General features: G+C 39.0%; 1 protein-coding gene across 1 annotated transcript in view; it reads left to right on the forward strand.

Moving 5' to 3' along the window:
* The window catches only part of TRPM6 (transient receptor potential cation channel subfamily M member 6), a 170,777-nt gene that overhangs the window by 94,317 nt on the left and 57,327 nt on the right, over positions 1 to 19,133 (forward strand). The window contains exons 18-23 of the mRNA XM_055272224.2: positions 2,848 to 3,000; positions 7,019 to 7,165; positions 10,729 to 10,857; positions 13,159 to 13,410; positions 16,417 to 16,591; positions 16,794 to 16,908. Of these exons, the coding sequence (XP_055128199.1) occupies positions 2,848 to 3,000; positions 7,019 to 7,165; positions 10,729 to 10,857; positions 13,159 to 13,410; positions 16,417 to 16,591; positions 16,794 to 16,908 (971 nt within the window). The remainder of the gene's footprint in view (positions 1 to 2,847; positions 3,001 to 7,018; positions 7,166 to 10,728; positions 10,858 to 13,158; positions 13,411 to 16,416; positions 16,592 to 16,793; positions 16,909 to 19,133) is intronic.

Consider the following 19,133-nt stretch of genomic DNA (forward strand, 5'->3'; position numbering starts at 1 on the left):
AAAAGCATAGACAAACATGCAAGATTTCATTATTATTAGTTGCTATTGCCTCCAATACTTACAACAAAAGTAAATGAGACTTTTTAGTGAATTTTTTTCTCAGTGTAAGAATACTAACAGATAATAAACTAAATAAAATTAATAACTTCTGTTGTTCTGCTCACCCAATGTGTGTGTGTGTGTGTGTGTGTATGTGTGTGTATGTGTGTGTTTTTTTTTGAGAGAATAAGTGACTCTTTCATAAGGCTACCCTCCAATACATTTGTTCATATAACTAACCATCTCAAAATTCTCAGCCTCATCTATTATCTTAAATTATCAAGACTAATTTAGTTGACTGCTAAGGACATTTAACTTTTGACGTCAAACCTAAGTCTAAAGGCTTTAGGTTATGGCCAAGCTTAAAGAGTACATATACTTATGAAACCAAATAAATAAAAGGAGACAAAGAGTGAGTATTAAGAACTACATAAGTCTGTATTTTATATTTTAATTTTATTTTTCCTAGAGTTCTTAAAAATATGATGCATCCCAAGCATGACTATTTTTCCACTGATGAAATTATAGAAATAAGAGAAATGTCAACCAAAAAGGATCTCAACATAAATCCTTTTAAAGAAAATATCAGAAACAGTAATTGTTTTCAGAAGTTCTCCGATGATCTGCTTTGATTGCACCCTTGGAACTGAGGAATAAGTGATGTGAATGGGTTCAACTGTAGCTACATAAGTTCAACGTTCAGGGAGTGAGATAAGATATAGATAGCTGGTAGTTTGAGAAATAATTTTCCTCATGTTTGTGTACTGTATATACTCTAGTTTACTAGAAATCCTTATTTCTGAGAACTTAATGAATTCTTGTTCTTCATATACTTCATACCAAAAAGGAGACTTGTGAAGTAAGACTAAATGTTTTGCCCCAAAACATAGAGTGAGTTAATAAAAAAGGCTGAGTTAGCTACTTAAAGTCTCTAAGCTGCAGTAAACATTCTTCTCCAGTGTTTAGATCTTACTTTATCAGTGCTTAGTTGGTGAATTTTAGAAACCCATTTGCAAATAATTGTGAGATGTCCTGGCTAGGCTAATTCCAAGTAGAAAAAAACTGTAGGAAAACCATGTAGGGAGATGTGGATGGGAAAACTCATTGTAATTCTCCATCCTATCCCTTAGAGATGGGATACTGATGTTGTCAAATACTATTTCATAAGCCAGTTGTTCTGCAATGCACAAGGGCAACAGAATGTGGGGCCTCTTCAGTAAGTTGACTAGAGATTAATTAGTACAATATTACCACTGGGTATGGTAACTGCGATTTTTCCAGACCTAGAAGATCACATGTATTTTGGGTTCTACATCTGGACAAAAACAAACACACAAATAAAATCCTATTAGAACTGTAGAAAGTCCAGAGAATCTTCATAGGAGATCAAGCTTTAAAACAGGATGACAAAAGATAATTTCATCATGAAAAAAAAAGAAGGTTGACAAGGATATGACTTCAGTTTACCATACTTAATAATGAATGTCAAATAGTCAATTTAAATCCTCTTTTTGGTCACTGAATACCAGAATATTAAGGCCTACTTTTAGCTTGAAAGAGGTAGTGTTCATCAAGTTGATATCAGAGCATTTAGTAAATCTTTTAAACTCTTTACCTTGGAAGGTCATACAAGTTGAATTTAAAATTTTTTTTGAAAAGACTGTTAGTAATTAATAAATAATAGCAGTATAATGAAAAAAACTTGTGGATGTCTGGATATATACCCTCCTTGAGTTTTACTAGTAGAGAAAAGATACGTGTAGAATGGGAGATGGATCTAACAGAAGGTGACGGTATACTTTTAGATTCTTGATTTTATAATATCAACAAATTTTAATGTGTTTTACGTGGTAATAGCTACTTAATGGCTTTAAAATATTATTAAAGCAGTGTGCTCATTGAAAAATAATACTTGTCACTGCCCTGTCCTGCTATTCCTAGAGATAAATAATTACAGGGTGGTATACATATTTTCAAACTTTTAAATGCATATGTATATGCATTTAAATAGCTAAGATTTTTAATTTTATTTTTTGACAAAAATGGGATCACTCTGTGTTCTTCTATACAGTTGGCTCTTCATATCCATGGGTTCCACATCTGCCGATTTAATCAACTTCAGATAAAAAATATTTGGAAAACCAGCCCCAGATAAATAACAATACAATAAAAGTCATACAAATGAAAAATCAATACAGAACAACTATTTATATAGCATTTACATTGTATTAGGTATTATAAGTAATTTAGAGATGGTTTAAAGTAAGGGTAGGATGTGTATAGGTTATATGGAAATACAACACCATTTTATATCAGGGACTTGAGCAGGCTCAGATTTTGGTATCCTTGGGGTCGGGGGTCAGGGGTGTCCTGGCAGCAATCCCCCTTGGATACCAAGAGATAACTGTAATTTGATTTTTTCCCTTCACAATATAGCGTAGCTACCTTTTCATTATATTCAACATTGCCTTTGTCTTTTTAATGGTTGCACAGTATTCCACTATTAGGTTATTCCAGACCAGCTGTCCCTCTCTAGATAGACATTTAGGTTGACACCAGTGCTTTGCTTTTACAAATAGTCTTGCAATGAACATTCTTATCCGCAAATGCTTGTACTCATGAATATTTCTGAGCAAGACACAAGAACTGAAGTTGCTGAGTCAAAAAATTATTTATAGAAACGGGATGAAAATTGAACTGGGATGGGGATGGCATTTTATATACACTGAAATTCTTAATTTCATTATTTGTCTAGTATGTGCTTTTGTAGTCCCTAATACTTTGTTTTGCTTTCTTTTTCTTTTACAGATTATTATAAGCATTATTTTACCACCCACCATTTTTACATTGGAATTTAAAAGCAAAGCTGAGATGTCACATGTTCCCCAGTCCCAGGACTACCAATTTATGTGGTATTACAGTGACCAGAATGCCAGCAGTTCCAAAGAAAGTGCTTCTGTGGTTAGTGCAAAATCATAAGGAACTGAATTTTCATTGTATTGACTGCACGCAAACATACACATCCTTAATGTTTATTTATATAGCCATCTATTAAACAAAATTTATGTTGCCTCTATTTCAGGCCCGTGATGACAGATGTTCCTGGGGTTATACATTATTTTAAAATGCCTCTGACTAATCAGTCAAGCATTTAGTTCTCTTGTATAACCTTAATCATATTATGCTATGGTCAGGTATACTATGTACAATAGACCTAATTAACCCCCATATACAGTTAAGCAAAATATCGTATTTCTACTTCAAAGCCAAAATCAAAGACGTGGTTTGGACATAGCCATATACCAATTTATTAATTCAATGACTCGTTAGTGGCCACTTTACATGTGCTAGAGGTTCTGTGGACTCTGAATTAATTAAGGCAGATGCAGCCTTTTCCACTGTGGGGCTTATCAGACAGAATATCCACAATATCTCACCATTGTTCAATTAAAACAGGTATTGAAAAAGTGTTTCAAGTCTGTTCACTATAAATGGCTTATAATCATAACCACAATCTTTCTTTTGCCTTTGAATTTAACTTAAGCAGTAATTATTAATAAGCTGCTATGTTTTTAGAATTTTGCTAGGCATGGTGTAAGGGGTGGAGGCAGCACTTTTGATGGGGTAGATAAGATTTCATAACACTAATTAAGTAATGCAATTTATTAGTTGAGGAACATAATTTGCATTATGTATTGTGGCAGGAAACTGAAGGCAGGTGATACATAGATGCTCTTTAGAGTATCACTGTGTTGTCTTCTTGTGGTAATAGTGGGTAATAATGAATATAAAGAAGGCACTTTTGGTAATTGGAGAAGGAAAGCCATTATTCTGGAGCTGAAGCTGTATAGCATCAAATACTGCATTTGCTCACTGAGGTTTTATAAAACTCCTTATTGAAATTCCTACAGGCAAAATAACTTTGCCATGTGAAATTTAGATCTTTTTAGCTGATAACCTCTTAAAAACATGACCTCTGATGACATGAGTTTTCTTAGGACTAAATTATAGTAAGATGGCAGACTGGGTTAACCAACAGCAGAAGAAGACCCTTCCCACTAGGAGTCGTAGGTGAGGATTAGGGGTTGGTGACAGTTTTATGATTGAGGTGGTGTTTGAGCTTGACTTGAGGATGTGGAGAGGGAAAAGAGCATGTCAGTGGGAAGGAGACAATAAGCAGGGTCATGGAGTTGGGAAGTGGCAAGGCATATGTAAAGCATCGCAAATGGTATGGTTTGGCTGGAATCGAGGTTATGAGGGTTAGGTGACAAGCTGGGAGTACTTGTAGGAATGGCTGGAAAGTAGATTGAGGCTAGATCATGTAGATTCTTGTATATCCTGTGAAGGAGTATGATTTTTATTGTGTAAGTTACGGACAGCCAGTGAATGTGTATGCCAGAGTAGTGAGATGATCTGACTATTAGAGAAATTATTCTGCCTCCAGGGCATAGGATGGTTTAGCAAGAAGACTGGCTGGAAGCAGGGTGAACATAGGCCAGGGTAGCATAGCCATCCAGGTGAGAAATGATAAATCCTTTATTGAGAGTCAGTAGCAATGGACATGGAGAGGAAGAGGGCCTTTTAAACAAGGCCATATTGAAGGGACACAAGGATAACTGGAGAAGGAATGGGTTCAGAAGGGGAAAGATGAGCTCGGTCTTAGACACAGTGAAATAATACTAAGAAAGTTGTATAACAAAATCTATTCTATCAGAACATCATTAAGTGGGAATGATGACTGCAAAACAGATATGGGGGAAGACTTATTGTTGTAGTTATAATTTTAATCTGTGTACCTGCTGGTATCAGATTACAATTAGAGAGAAAAAAGGAGTGTGGGGTGGTCAGGGGGTGTGGGGGGTGAGGGGAGCTATATATATGTAATAAAAGTTTTTCAAGCCAAATGTTTTTGTCTTTACCTTCTTCTCAGTAAAAAAAAAAAAAAATCTGAATTTATATTCTCAGGTTGTCTTCATCATAGCAATTGGTGTCTTTGAATTCAACTCAGAGACAGGCCCGATCAGCACTTTATAATCCACTCCAAACTGTCAAGAGCAATTAAGAGCTAATGAAACACTCCTAGAAAAATAATAAGAGAAGTTATTTAATAATAAAGTCGTTACTTAAATTGCTTTCTGGGGTCTTTCTGATGTGGTATTGACGTCATTAAAAGCTCATAAATGATCACTTTTCTAATTGGTTTTATGCCATTTTAATTCTAGGCTGGTTCAAACCTGCTAGGAACCAATTCCTACATTTCTAAGTCACAATCCTAACCCCACTGCCCAAAGTGAAATAAATGACTGAATAATTAATCAGGCACTGATGATAACCCATCTAGATGCCTGAGGCCTTAAACATCACATTTTTTCTGCAATTATATGGACAACTCAAGCAAAATTTGACTCATTCCTTGGCTTAAAAAATTTTGCTAATCTTGCAGGTCTGACATTAAAGAGATAACTTTTGTGGCTAGGTTGCAAGAATGGACTAGTTTGAGAGGCAGCAGAGAACATTCCTTTCTTTCAATATTACTTAAAAAAATTAAAAATTACATGTGTTTCCTATTAAAAAACTAAAACCACCTAGAAATCTACACAGTAGAGTGACATCGCTTTTGCTTTCCTTTCGCTACCCTTGTTATTGCTGCTTCTTAAAGGTAGCCAGGCTATAAGTGCTTCTTTTCTTTTCTTTTCTTGTCTTGTCTTGTCTTGTCTTGTCTTGTCTTGTCTTTTCTTTTCCTTTCTCTCTTTTCTTTTCTCTTTCTTTCCTTCCTCTTTTCAAAGCTCGTTCTGTGTGGGTGTTTGTGTAGTCACATTCAGGCAACTCCTGCTCTGCCTTACATATACTCATTGCTAATTCTCTACATGAGTTAATTCCCTTGGACTGACACATACCTTTTTGGTAGTTGATGAAAATCTGATCCTTTCCCCAGAAAAATGCATGTACAACACAAATACTTGCACATGGTTGCAGGGTGTTCAAGGAACTCTAGAAGCTCAGAGAGCACATGAACTGCAGACAAACAGACCCTCTGCTATAAATCAGTGGGGATGCTATCGAAGGTCAGAATCCTAAAACTAATGCAGTGTCTGAATTTCCTATGACAAGGAATGGCCATGCATCATCAATGTATGCTCAATTTCTTATGTGTTAAGGAAATAATTGTATTGTTCATTACTGATTTCACAGGGATTTTATGAGTATCCTTAGGTTCCAAAATTTAAAAATGTACAAAAATTAGCCAGGTGTGGTGGCAGGTGACTGTGAGCCCAGCTACTTGGGAGGCTGAGGTATGAGAATCTCTTGAAACTGGGAGGCGGAGGTTGGTTGCAGTGAGCAGAGACCGGGCCAGTGCACTCCAGCCTGGGCGACAAGAGCAAGACTTCATCTCAAAAAAAAAAAAAGGATATTGGGAAAGAGATCAATTTTTAAATCCTTGGAACTATTCTTACTTTGGGTTTGATTACTACAGAGACAGCTTGCATTTCAGAAATACCTCATGCGTTTTACCTGGTCAATAATTTATACAATACATGCAGTTTTCTCTCCCTTCAAAGGTAAGATTATAATTTGGCATGTGGGTGCCCAATTATTATTATTATTATTATTATTTTTTGAGACAGAGTCTCACTCTCACCCAGGCTGGAGTGCGGTGGCATGATATCGGCTCACTGTAACCTCTGCCTCCCGGGTTCAAGCGATTCTTTTGCCTCAGCCTCCCAAGTAGTTGGGATTACAGATATGTGCCACCACACTCTACTCATTTTTGTATTTTTAGTAGAGGCAGGGTTTCTCCATGTTGGCCAGGCTGGTCTTGAACTCCTGACCTCAGGTGATCTGCCCACCTTGGCCTCCCAAAGTGCTGGGATTACAGCTAATTAATTTCTAATATATTATTTATGATATTTTTTGGATGTTCATGCTTGTCACTATTTTAGTTAAGCTGCTGACAAGAAAATGATTGTTTGTTTTACAGAAAGAGTATGATTTGGAAAAGGGCCATGATGAGAAACTGGATGAAAATCAGCATTTTGGTTTGGAAAGTGGGCACCAACACCTTCCATGGACCAGGAAAGTCTATGAGTTCTACAGTGCTCCAATTGTCAAGTTTTGGTTTTATACGGTTGGTCTCATTACAACAATATATGTCGGATTAATGATGGTTGATAGCTAGTGATGATGTTGATAATATGCCTGATGTGCCACTTTGCAATAAAAATGTAGAAGCCTAGTTAAAAAAAAGTGAGGGCATGACAAAGTAGGTAGCAAAGAGGACTGGAGGAAGGCAGGGATAGGTTAGGGTGGAGCTCGCCTACTGTTTGGAGTTTGAGAACAAGCATTTTCTTCTCTCTTTGAGTGCTAAGAGTTAGCACTGTTATTGTGGGAAGATCTAACTGGCTTTGCCCTGTTGCTTAGCTTCGCTCCTGTCTCTAAAAACTCCTGAGCTAGAAATTTCCACAGAAAGAAGCACTGGAATATTCTTTTCTTAACAGTGTGACTGTGGTTAAAACTCTCTCGGCACTCCTATCAGAGTCCCTCAAGTATGTTGTTGCACATTCACAAAAGTGGTAAAACCTCACCATTTGAAGGGAGGCTAAGCGTTCAAAGATTTGTGGAACAACCAAATTAATAGCAGTGTTTGTAGAATTAAGCAATAGGTGGGTGGATTCTTCTTAGAAAATCAGCAATTGAATCAGCTTTTTCTTTGTAAGAATGTGTTATATAGATAGAAAATGATGCAAGTGGTTTTTTTTTGCCTTCAGTAGTATATGTTTATAAATACAGAGAGAAAATGAAAAACTTTAGAAGCTGAACTGTGTGAACAAATACTAAATCTATTATGGATGTCAGAGCTACAGAGAAAGCATGAACTGTGCTTTAGATGTGTTTGGTGCTTTTCACATTTATTTCATAGAATTTTCTTTTCTTTTTTTTTTTTTAATATTTTTTTCCATGACAGAGCCCTCAGGAGATCTGAGAACATGTGCTCCCATAGCATTTATTTTTCTAATGCTTATCTACACTTAAATAGCTCATGGCCAAGAGTTTGTATGTCTAAAACATTTGAAGTGTGACTATAAAAGGATATTTATCTAAATGTGTTGTATTTCCAAATATTTACCTGGCCAACCACACACTTATTTCCTATACTTATTGAATAAGTACACAGCTGTGTATGATTTTTATCTGTTTCCAAAAATCACATCTGCTTTCAAACAATGAGGTTTTGCTATTTTTGTAATGTGCGACAACATATACGAAAGACTTTGACAGGAGTGCTGGGAGAGTTTTAACCATGGTCATACCATTGGGAAAAGTGTATTTAGGCATTTCTTCCCTTGGAAATTTCTAGCTCAGGAGCTTTAAGAAACAGGAACAAAGCTAAGCAGTAGCACAAAACCAGCTAGATCTGCCCACCATGGTGTTTTTAATAATTGGAACGAAACAAAAAGAGTCAGAAGCAATACTGCCAATGTCCAGAGTGTTTAGTGCCTAATTTTACCTAGGTGTGAGTACTTTTGTTGCTTGTAGCCTTTGTGTGATGCCACTTTGGACTAAAGAGTAAGTGGACTTAACATAGCCTTTAGGAATCCAACCTGTTCTCAAGTAGAGGAATTGTGCTGCTTTCTCAATCTGAATATCTACTAATCGAATATGTTTGTAGTCTTTTGCTTATAAATCTTCCAGATTCGAATAGTCGGATACTATACATATTAGAAAGAAAGTTATGGCTGAGGGTAACCTGAGGTTCAGGTCATTCAATTGAATTTTACTGAGAGCTAACTGCTGTCTTTAAGACATAGTATACTAGGCAGCAGAGGGGGCAGTGAGAAGAAGACATTGCCAAACACCAATATTGACCTCAAACAGCTTACAGTTATGTAGGGGAGACCATTAATGTACGTAAATGAGTCCAGGATAAGGAATCAGTATAAGGAGATAACAAAATACAAATAATAAAATATATACAGACAAATGGGCTAAGGTCTGAACCTCAGAGTAAAAGTTAAGGAGTAAATTGTCTAGCCATGCTGAAACCAATGACAAAAAACTTAAATGCTTGATAGAACAAATTAAGTTAAAGTGTGTCCCTAAGGAGTCATCAAAAACACTCAGACTTTGAGATATAGACCAAGAGAAGTATAGAATTATTACTTTCTTATATGCTTCTCTTCTACACCTCCTTAAATCATAGGCAGTAATATCCATTATGACTGCCTAAAAGACCACCTATTGTCAGTAATACCATTCTTATATAGTTAGAAATGGTTTAAGCTATTCTCTATGTTATCTGTGCAGAACTAAAGTTAGAAGCAGACTTATCCATTTAGGTAGATAAAAATATATGAGAAATAGGGATCAAGGTTAAAATAATATGACTTTTGTGAGAATGAACACACACACACACACACACACACACATACACACACATTTTTCTCTCAACTGATTTTTTTTTTTTTTTTTTGAAATGGAGTCTTGCTCTGTCACCCAGGCTGGGGTGCAATGGTGCGATCTCGGCTCACTACAACCTCGGCCTTCTGGGTTCAAGAGATTCTCTTGCCTCATCCTCCTGAATAACTGGGATTACAGGTGCACACCACCATGCCCAGCTAATTTTTTGTATTTTTAGTAGAGACGGGGTTTCACCATGTTGGCCAGGTCGGTCTCGAACTCCTAACCTCAGGTGATCCGCCCGCCTTGGCCTCCCAAAGGGCTGGGATTATAGGCATGAGCCACCGCATCCAGCCGATACAAGGTTTTTAAATGCAAGTATTGATCAGTGAGCACTGTGTGTTGTCTCTGAGGCTATTTAGAGGACTGCAGTCTCTTACATTGTTGATAATAGTGTAAACTGGTAAAGCCTTTCTGTCAGAAAATTTAGTAATATTTGTCACAGTTTTCAATGTGCGTGGACAGATATTCTGCTTCTGGGACTATATCTTAAGAAGATAAGAATATTACATAAGATTACAAAGCTATTAATCACTATGTATCTATATGTGTGATTACTATGTCTTAATTCTTTCAAGACTTTGGAAATCTAGGCATACATATATATACACAGTAATTAGACAAACATTTATTGAATGTCTATCATGTGTCAGGCAGAGTGCTGAGTGCTGAGTGCTGAAGATATAAATATTGACAAACAGTCCTTAATTAAAAGGGCTCACAGTTGGACACAACTTTTCTATTAAACAGATTATTTTAATCAACATAAAATAGAACTCCCAGCAGTGGTAAAGGCCACAGTTCATTGTATTTGAAAATAAGCATCTATTGCCACTGTGGATCTGGCATGCTTCACACATGTTTTCTTTCTGTGTTTAAGATGGAGGGGAAGACCTGTGATTCCTCCTGGGCTTGCTGTTAGCTTGCCAGTGCCCCTGTTGGTTGTGCAGGGTCCTGGAAATGCCAGTCACGAGCCAGCAGAATGGCACAATGTGTCCTTCCATGCATCTGAGAACAGTGATTTCATTCCTGCCTCTAAATCCTAGACTAGAACACCATGGATTGTTGTGCTTTCCTTGATAGTAGGTCATCAATAACCCGAAGGTGGTCCTAGTTCTGTGTTCATGTTATCGTGTTGAAGTTCATGCCTGGGTTTCTGCTCCATCTGCGTCTCCTTGGCATGCTCCATGCTTGCTCTCACTCACATATGGGGAATGTGTGTCCCCCTCACAGATGGCGTATTTGGCATTCCTCATGCTGTTCACTTACACCGTGTTGGTGGAGATGCAGCCCCAGCCCAGCGTGCAGGAGTGGCTTGTTAGCATTTACATCTTCACCAGTGCTATTGAGGTGGTCAGGGAGGTGAGTTATGCCATCTACCTTTATCTTCTGCATATGCCCTCAGCTTCTGTAGGTATCCACTAAAAGACTCCTTGGCTCTGGTGATGAAAATGGACATATCAAGGGCGGGGGAAGACAGGACACACTGACCTTGACTTACATGCTGCATAAAGGTTATTTGGGGGAGAATCCTAGATTCCAGCCCTTTATCCTTATCAGCTGCTTTCTGCTGGTTGGTGCACTTTGGAAGCAGTTATCTTTGAATTGGATGTCTTGGTGTGTTTACCAATCCTAAAGGATAGATGATGCCATAGAATTGTATTAAACCCTCCAACTATTTGATTTCCCTGAGTTTTTTTTTTTTTTTTTTTTGGTGGGGTTGATTTTTGTTGCCTTGCATTATTTTCATATTATCAGTTTCATCTAATGAGTGGCATAAATGGCGAAGTTGTGCAATATGTAAGGAATACGTTTATAGCTTTTGAAAGCTCCTACCAAACACTTTGAAAATTGAAGCTGGAAATCTCTCTGAGGCAAATAATCCAAGAAGCAAAAAAACAAAACTTTTAAAAATTTCTAGTTCATAATGAGTTACTTTAAAAAAAAAAAGGGGGCCGGGCATGGTGGCTTATGCTTGTAATCCCAGCACTTTGGGAGGCCGAGGCAGGCAGATCACGAGGTCAGGAGATCAAGACCATCTTGGCTAACATGGTGAAAACCTGTCTCTACTAAAAATACAAAAAATTAGCCGGGCATGGTGGCACGCACCTGTAATCCCAGCTACTTGGGAGGTTAAAGCAGGAGAATTGCTTGAATCCAGGCGGTGGAGGTTGCAGTGAGCCAAGATCGCGCCACTGCACTCCAGCCTGTGTGACAGAGCGAGACTCCATCTTAAACAAAAACAAAAACAAAAACTAGCATTCCTATCAGTTATAACTGCAATCATAAATATTTGTGACTCAGACTGTTTTAGATGTCAATGTATGTCTCTGTGTCTGTGTATTTACCTATATTTATTTTGTCCTAGAGGTAATATAACCAACATTATATACTTATATTCTTTGTAATTATATCTATGTTGCCTGCTAATTCCTATGTGGAGTTTATAGATTATAGAAAGTAAGTCAGGAGAGAAAAAGATAGTTATCTGAATTGTACCTTTTTTTTTTTAATGCTTTAGGGAAAATTAGTGTACTATTTTACATTTCTGTTTGTCTGATGTGGTGTTTCAGGGGTATTTTCTTATCTTAGTGAGTTCCAATATCACATTCTTTTTTTTCTTTTTTTTTTCTTTTGAGATGGAGTCTTGCTCTGTCACCCAGGCTGGAGTGCAGTGGTGAGATCTTGGCTCACTGCAACCTCTGCCTCCCAGGTTCAGGCAATTCTCCTGCCTTAGCCTCTGGAGTAGCTGGGATTACAGGTGCCTGCCACCACACCCAGCTAATTTTTGTATTTTTAGCAGAGACAGGTTTTCACCATGTTGGCCAAGCTGGTCTTGAACTCCTGATCTCAAGTGATCCACCTGCCTCGGCCTCCCAAAGTGTTGGGATTACAGGCTTGAGCCATTGCACCCGGCCTAATTTTTGTATTTTTGGTAGAGATGGGGTTTCACCATGTTGGCCAGGCTGGTCTCGAACTCCTGACCTCAAGTGATCCGCCTGCCTCAGCCTCCCAAAGTGTTGGGATTACAGGCTTGAGCCATTGCACCCGGCCTAATTTTTGTATTTTTAGTAGAGACGGGGTTTCACCATGTTGGCCAGGCTGGTCTCGAACTCCTGACCTCAAGTGATCTGCCTGCCTCAGCCTCCCAAAGTGTTGGGATTATAGGCGTGAGCCACTGCACCTGGCCCGATATCATATTCTTAGTAGTTTGTCAACAACTCACTAAATAGCAGTAGTTGGACTGGATTACAGGATTCCTTGCTCCATCCAGTGTTCTTTGCACCCTGCTGTGCCTCCTGAAATGAAATCGTAGCTATACAGATCCACTGCAGTATTGAGTTTTAAAATGTCTTGGTGTTTTCTCATGCTATTTCAGGATTATTGAAAGCTAGAAAAAGTGCTTTCTATTTTTTTTGACTTCTAGTTGGAGTTTCAAGTGACAATCTAGTATTATCAAATGAATTAAATTATATCTTTACAGCATTGTTTAAATAATTCATTACTGATGATAACTTAAGTCTCTGAAATCTGCGAGTGATTTAAGGTTTGGCTGGTTTTAGATTACTCGTTCAGTGAATGGTTTGTGTATTTAAGAAGATCATATTGATGGAATTCTTTGGTTGTACCTCCTTTTTAAAGTTTCCTTCTTCCATCTTTTAGATCTGTATTTCAGAACCTGGGAAGTTTACTCAAAAGGTGAAGGTATGGATTAGTGAGTACTGGAACTTAACAGAAACCGTGGCCATTGGCCTGTTTTCAGTTGGCTTCGTCCTTCGATGGGGTGACGCTCCTTTTCACACAGCGGGAAGACTGATCTACTGCATAGACATCATATTCTGGTTCTCACGGCTCCTGGACTTCTTTGCTGTGAATCAACATGCAGGTCCATATGTGACCATGATTGCAAAAATGGTGAGTACAGTCTAGTTTTATATCCTGGTATTCTTTTTTAAAATTATTTTTAGCCGGGTGTGGTGGCTCACACGTGTAATCCCAGCACTTTGGGAGGCCGAGGTGGGCGGATCACAAGGTCAGGAGATCAAGACCATCCTGGCTAACACGGTGAAACCCTGTCTCTATTAAAAATACAAAAAATTAGCTGGGCGTGGTGGTGGGCACCTGTAGTCCCAGCTACTCGGAAGGCTGAGGCGGGAGAATAGTGTGAACCCAGAAGGTGGAGCTTGCAGTGAGCTGAGATCGCACCACTGCACTCCAGCCTGGGCGACAGAGCGAGACTCTGTCTCAAAAAAAAAATAATTCTTGTGGGTACATAAGTAAGTGTATGTATTTATGGGGTATATGGAATATTTTGATACAGGCATACAATGCATAATAATCACATCAGGGTAAATGGGGTATTCATCACCTCGAGCATTAATCTTTTGTGTTACAAACAACTCACTTATACTCTTTCAGTTATTTTAAAATGTACAATTAATTATTATTAACTATAGTAACCCTGTTGTTCTAGTGTTCTTTGTAAAGATGCTATGTTGTGCAGGCTAGATTTGAACTGTTGGGCTCAAGGGATCCTCCCATCTCAGCCTCCTGAGTAGCTGGGACTATAGGCATGCACCACCATGCCTGGCTTCTTTTTAATGGTTCTTCGTGGTTTATATCCGATAGTTTAACTTTGAAATTATTATTATTATTATTATCATCATTATGTGAGACAGGGTCTCGCTCTGTCACCTAGGCTGGAGTGCAGTGGTGCGATCATGGCTCACTGCAGCCTCACCCTCCCAGGCTCAAGAAATCCTCAACCACCTGAGTAACTGGGACCACAGGCACACACCATTATGCCAAGCTAATTATTTTTTGTTATTTATATAGACAGGGTCCCACTAGGTTGCCCAGGCTGGTCTCAAACTCCTGAGCTCAAATGATCCTCCTGCCTCAGCCTCCCAAAGTGCTGGGATTACAGGCATGAGCCATTGTGCCTTGCCATTTTGGAATTATTTATAGAAGCACAGCGAGCAAGATCATGTCACCACTGCCTTCCATATAACCACAAACTAGTATTAGCAAATGACCTTGGATAGTATATTGCATAGTTAGTTGATTGGGACACTCAGCTTACCCTTTTGATTAGGACCAGATGTTATGGGATTGAGTCAAATCTCTCTCTGAGCACAGTAATTTCCGAGGACCAGATTCATGTGAGGCTACCACCAATGATATTTTCTGCTAAAATATCCGTTTATTCTTATATCACTCACTGACTCTCCCCTACCAGCACACTCTTAAATTGTGCTTACTATAGGCCACACACTGTTCTAGGTACTTGGTATATATTAACTCGTTTAATCTTAGCAACAACTTCAGGAGATAGGTAGTGTTACACACATTTACATACAAGGAAATGGAGGTTAAGTAAATTCCTCAAAGGAATATAAGGGGAGGCAGGATTCAAAATTGGGCCACCTAGGTCTAGTCTGTCATCTGAGCTTGCCGTACAGTTGTGTCAGCTTTTTCTTTTTTTCTTTTTCTTTCTTTTTTTTTTTTTTTTCTGAGGTGGAGTCTTGCTCTGTTGTCCAGGCTGGAGTGCAGTGGCATGATCTCCACTCACTGCAGCCTCTGCTTCCTGCATTCAAGCGATTCTCCTGCCTCAGCTTCCTGAGTAGCCTATAGTAGGGACTACAGGTGCTTGCCACTATGCCCGGCTAATTTTTTTATATTTTAGTAGAGACGGGGTTTCACCATGTTGGCCAGGCTAGTCTCAAACTCTTGACCTCAAGAGATCTGCTTGCCTCAGCCTCCCAAAGTGCTGGGATTACAGGCATGAGCTACTGAGCGCGGCCGGCTTTTTCCATCTAGCTGTTCAGAAGGACCTAAGACCTACGCTTTAATAAGTACAGTGTCTCAAGATCATCTTTGGCTTTTCTTTCTAGAATACTTACTGGCAGTGAAGGGGCAAGTTCTGGAGAATGAAGGGTAGTGCTAAGACAAACAAAGGGGACAGAAAACAGACAACCTCCAAGACTCCAAAGGTTTTTCCTATTTGACATTTTTCTCTTAGACAAGAAATGTTTTCTCTTGTCTTGGTGACATTAGTATTTATGAGATAGGCTATGCCGAGATAACCAATATATTTCAGTGACTTAGCACAAGGGTATTTCTGCCTAGTGCAAGGTTTGGTGAGGGCTCATGGCGGCTGTCCTCTATGCAGTGACTCAGGGATCTGGGATCCCTTTGTCTTGTGACATAGCTATGTGAACATTTAGCTCCTAAGGTCTATGGTAGAGAGTCAGTGGGATGGAGAAAGTCTAATGGCTTTTAATTGCTCTGGACAAGAAGTGCCCAAGTCACCATCAAACCACAGCCCACTGGCTGGAATAGGTTTCACAGCCCCAGCCTAGTGGAAGGAAAGCTAAGAGATGTAGAGTAGCTCTTGAAATACTGATGGGAATTGTGGTGAATGCTCTCTCTGTTACAGTAAACTAATGGATTGAGTTGATGTACATTTAGTAGATGGAATTAAACTGGCTTGATCAGTTTCTTAGACCCTAATCAATTCCTGAAGACAATTATGGGAATAAGGTGCCATTGGACTAATTCAACAATACCCTATTTTTTTATTTTTTATTTTCCTAACTTCTGGTCCAACTGGGGGCAAAGTTGGATATTAGCTAATCAAAAAGTGTCCACAATTCATTACTGCTTAAACAAAGAAGCACAAATTCTCTCCTCTCAGCACATTTATATTATTCCATAGACCACGTTGACTTGAAATGCATACTGCGTGAGAAAACAAGAGTTTAGCCAAAGAAAGTCTAGCTGTTCATGGACAAGGGTGTTTTAGTCAATGACTAGACAATCTTATTATTTGCAGGTATAATTATGATGGCTGCTGGTGTTTGGTTTCTTTTGAACTTCAAATCTGTGGTAAAATTCTGGTTGTGCTATGCTCTTTTGCAGACAGCAAACATGTTCTATATTGTGATCATCATGGCCATAGTCCTGCTGAGCTTTGGAGTGGCACGCAAGGCCATCCTTTCGCCAAAGGAACCACCATCTTGGAGTCTAGCTCGAGATATTGTATTTGAGCCATACTGGATGATATACGGAGAAGTCTATGCTGGAGACATAGATGGTGTGTATGGGATTTTACCATCATGCAGAAATTGTGCCTTCATAGTTAACAAGAGTAAAATAAATCTGAAAAACAATCATCTAAATCTTAAGAATGTTTGAATTTATGGTATTCTGTGCAGTTAATTTGCTAAATGTTTGTCTAGAGTGGCAGGACTGTGATTCATCTTATCTTTCATTCTTTTAAAATTCTTTATTTGTAGTTTGTTCAAGCCAGCCATCCTGCCCTCCTGGTTCTTTTCTTACTCCATTCTTGCAAGCTGTCTACCTCTTCGTGCAATATATCATCATGGTGAACCTGTTGATTGCTTTCTTCAAGTAGGTTATTTCAATTAAGTATGATTATTTTATTTAAATAAGAAATGTGGGCAGATATGTTGAGTAGATTCACATGTACTTTGAGTATGTAACCTTTGATATTTGTGTGTTCTATGTTTTATTATTATTGTTTTGAAATATGCACATAAAACTACTGGTAAGAAGGATGTGGAGCATGGGAAACAGTGAAATAATAAATGTAGTCATCCATCGTTATCTGCGGAGGACTTGTTCTAGGACACCCTGCAGATACCAAACTCTGTGGATGCTCCAGTCCCTTATAGAAAATGGTGTAGTATTTCATATAACCTATGCACATCCTCCTGTATACTTTAAAACATCTCTAAATTCTCTATAATACCTAATATAGTATTAATGCAATGTAAATGGTTGCTATACTGTATTGTTGAGGGAATAATGCAAAGATAAAATGTCTCTGCATGTTCAGCACAGACACAATCATCCTTTTCTTTTCCCTGCATGTTCAGCACAGACACAATCATCCTTTTCTTTTCCCCAAATATTTTCAATCTGTGGTTGTTTGAATCCACAGATGCAGAACCCACAGATATGGAGGACTGACTGTGGAGGGAAAGTACAATGTAACAACATCAGAATGCAAGGAGATCTTGAGTTTTGATTAGGCAGTAAGTTCGAATTATGAAAGGATAGCAAGTGATGGAATTGCAAGTTGGCTAAGGAGTTCTTGATGTGCTTTCTTCACTTGCTCCCAGCTTCCCCTGTTCTGTTTTCTCGCTTTCTCTCTTTCTCTCTCTCTCTCTTTCTTCCTTTCCTCTCTTCTCCTCTCCTTTCCTTTCTTTTGTTTTCCTTTCCTTTCCTCTCCTCTCCTCCTCTTTTCTTTTCCTTTCTTTCTTTTTCTTCTTCTTTTTTTTTTTTTTTTTGAGATAGAGTCTCGCTGTGCTACCCAGGCTGGAGTGCAGTGGGTGTGACCCCAGCTCACCGCAACCTCTGCCTCCTGGGTTCAAGCAATTCTCCTGCCTCAGCCTCCCAAGTAGATGGGATTACAGGCGCCTGCTACCACGCCTGGCTAATTTTTGTATTTTTAGTAGAAATGGGGTTTCACCATGTTGACCAGGCTGGTCTCAAACTCCTGACTGCAAGTGATCCACCTGCCTCTGCCTCCCTAAGTGCTGGGATTATAGGAATGAGCCACTGCGCCAGGCCCTCTGTTTTCTTCTCTGTCACTTCTCACTACTTCTCAATCTTGTGTTCTGGATCATCTTCTCCCCAACCTTTTAACATTGGAATGTCCCTGAGCCCGGACCTGCCTCTTTATTTATGCTTTTTTGTGATCTCTTTCAGTTTCCTGTATATCCTGAGCACACCCAATTTATATCTCCAGCCAAGCGTCCTTTCTTTTTTTTTTTTTTTTTTTGAGACGGAGTCTCGCTTTGTCGCCCAGGCTGGAGTGCAGTGGCGCAATCTCGGCTCACTGCAAGCTCCGCCTCCTGGGTTCACGCCATTCTCTTGCCTCAGCCTCTCCGAGTAGCTGGGACTACAGGCGCCCGCCACCATGCCCGGCTAATTTTTTGTATTTTTACTAGAGACGGGGTTTCACCGTGGTCTCAATCTCCTGACCTCGTGATCCGCCCGCCTCGGCCTCCCAAAGTGCTGGGATTACAAGCGTGAGCCACCGCGCCCGGCCTATTTATGCTGTTTAATGTAGTCTTTCCCAAATCTGCAAGGAAGAACATGAGTTTTTGTTGATGTTCCAGCTTTTCAGTTGTTTACACCAAAAACTAAGTAGTCATTCTTACTTTTTCTCTACTCTGCACCGTGATTCTGTACATGGAGTCATTCTCAAGGTCTCTTGAACCTCTACCTCTAAACTCTCAGGAACTTCTGTTAACTCAACCTTCAAATAGGTAACTGATTTAACGACCTCTCACTACCCCACTGTTACCACAGAGCCTCTAATTTATCTCTGCTTCTGTCTTTGACTCCCTATATTCTTTTCTCAACACAGTAGTCCAAATGACCCTTTAAAAGCAGACATCAGAGGATATTACTCTACTGCTCCAAACTCTTCAGTGGCTCCCATTTTACTTCTGGGTAAAAGTTTAAGTCACTACAATGACTTATATGGCCCCATGTGAGCTGGCTTTCCTGTCACTTCTTTTTTTTTTTTTTTTTTTTTGAGACGGAGTTTCACTTTTGTCACCCAGGCTAGAGTGCAATGGCGCGATCTCAGCTCACTGCAACCT

Source organism: Symphalangus syndactylus, chromosome 3 (genome assembly GCF_028878055.3).
Source record: "Symphalangus syndactylus isolate Jambi chromosome 3, NHGRI_mSymSyn1-v2.1_pri, whole genome shotgun sequence".
NCBI classification, from domain to species: domain Eukaryota; kingdom Metazoa; phylum Chordata; class Mammalia; order Primates; family Hylobatidae; genus Symphalangus; species Symphalangus syndactylus.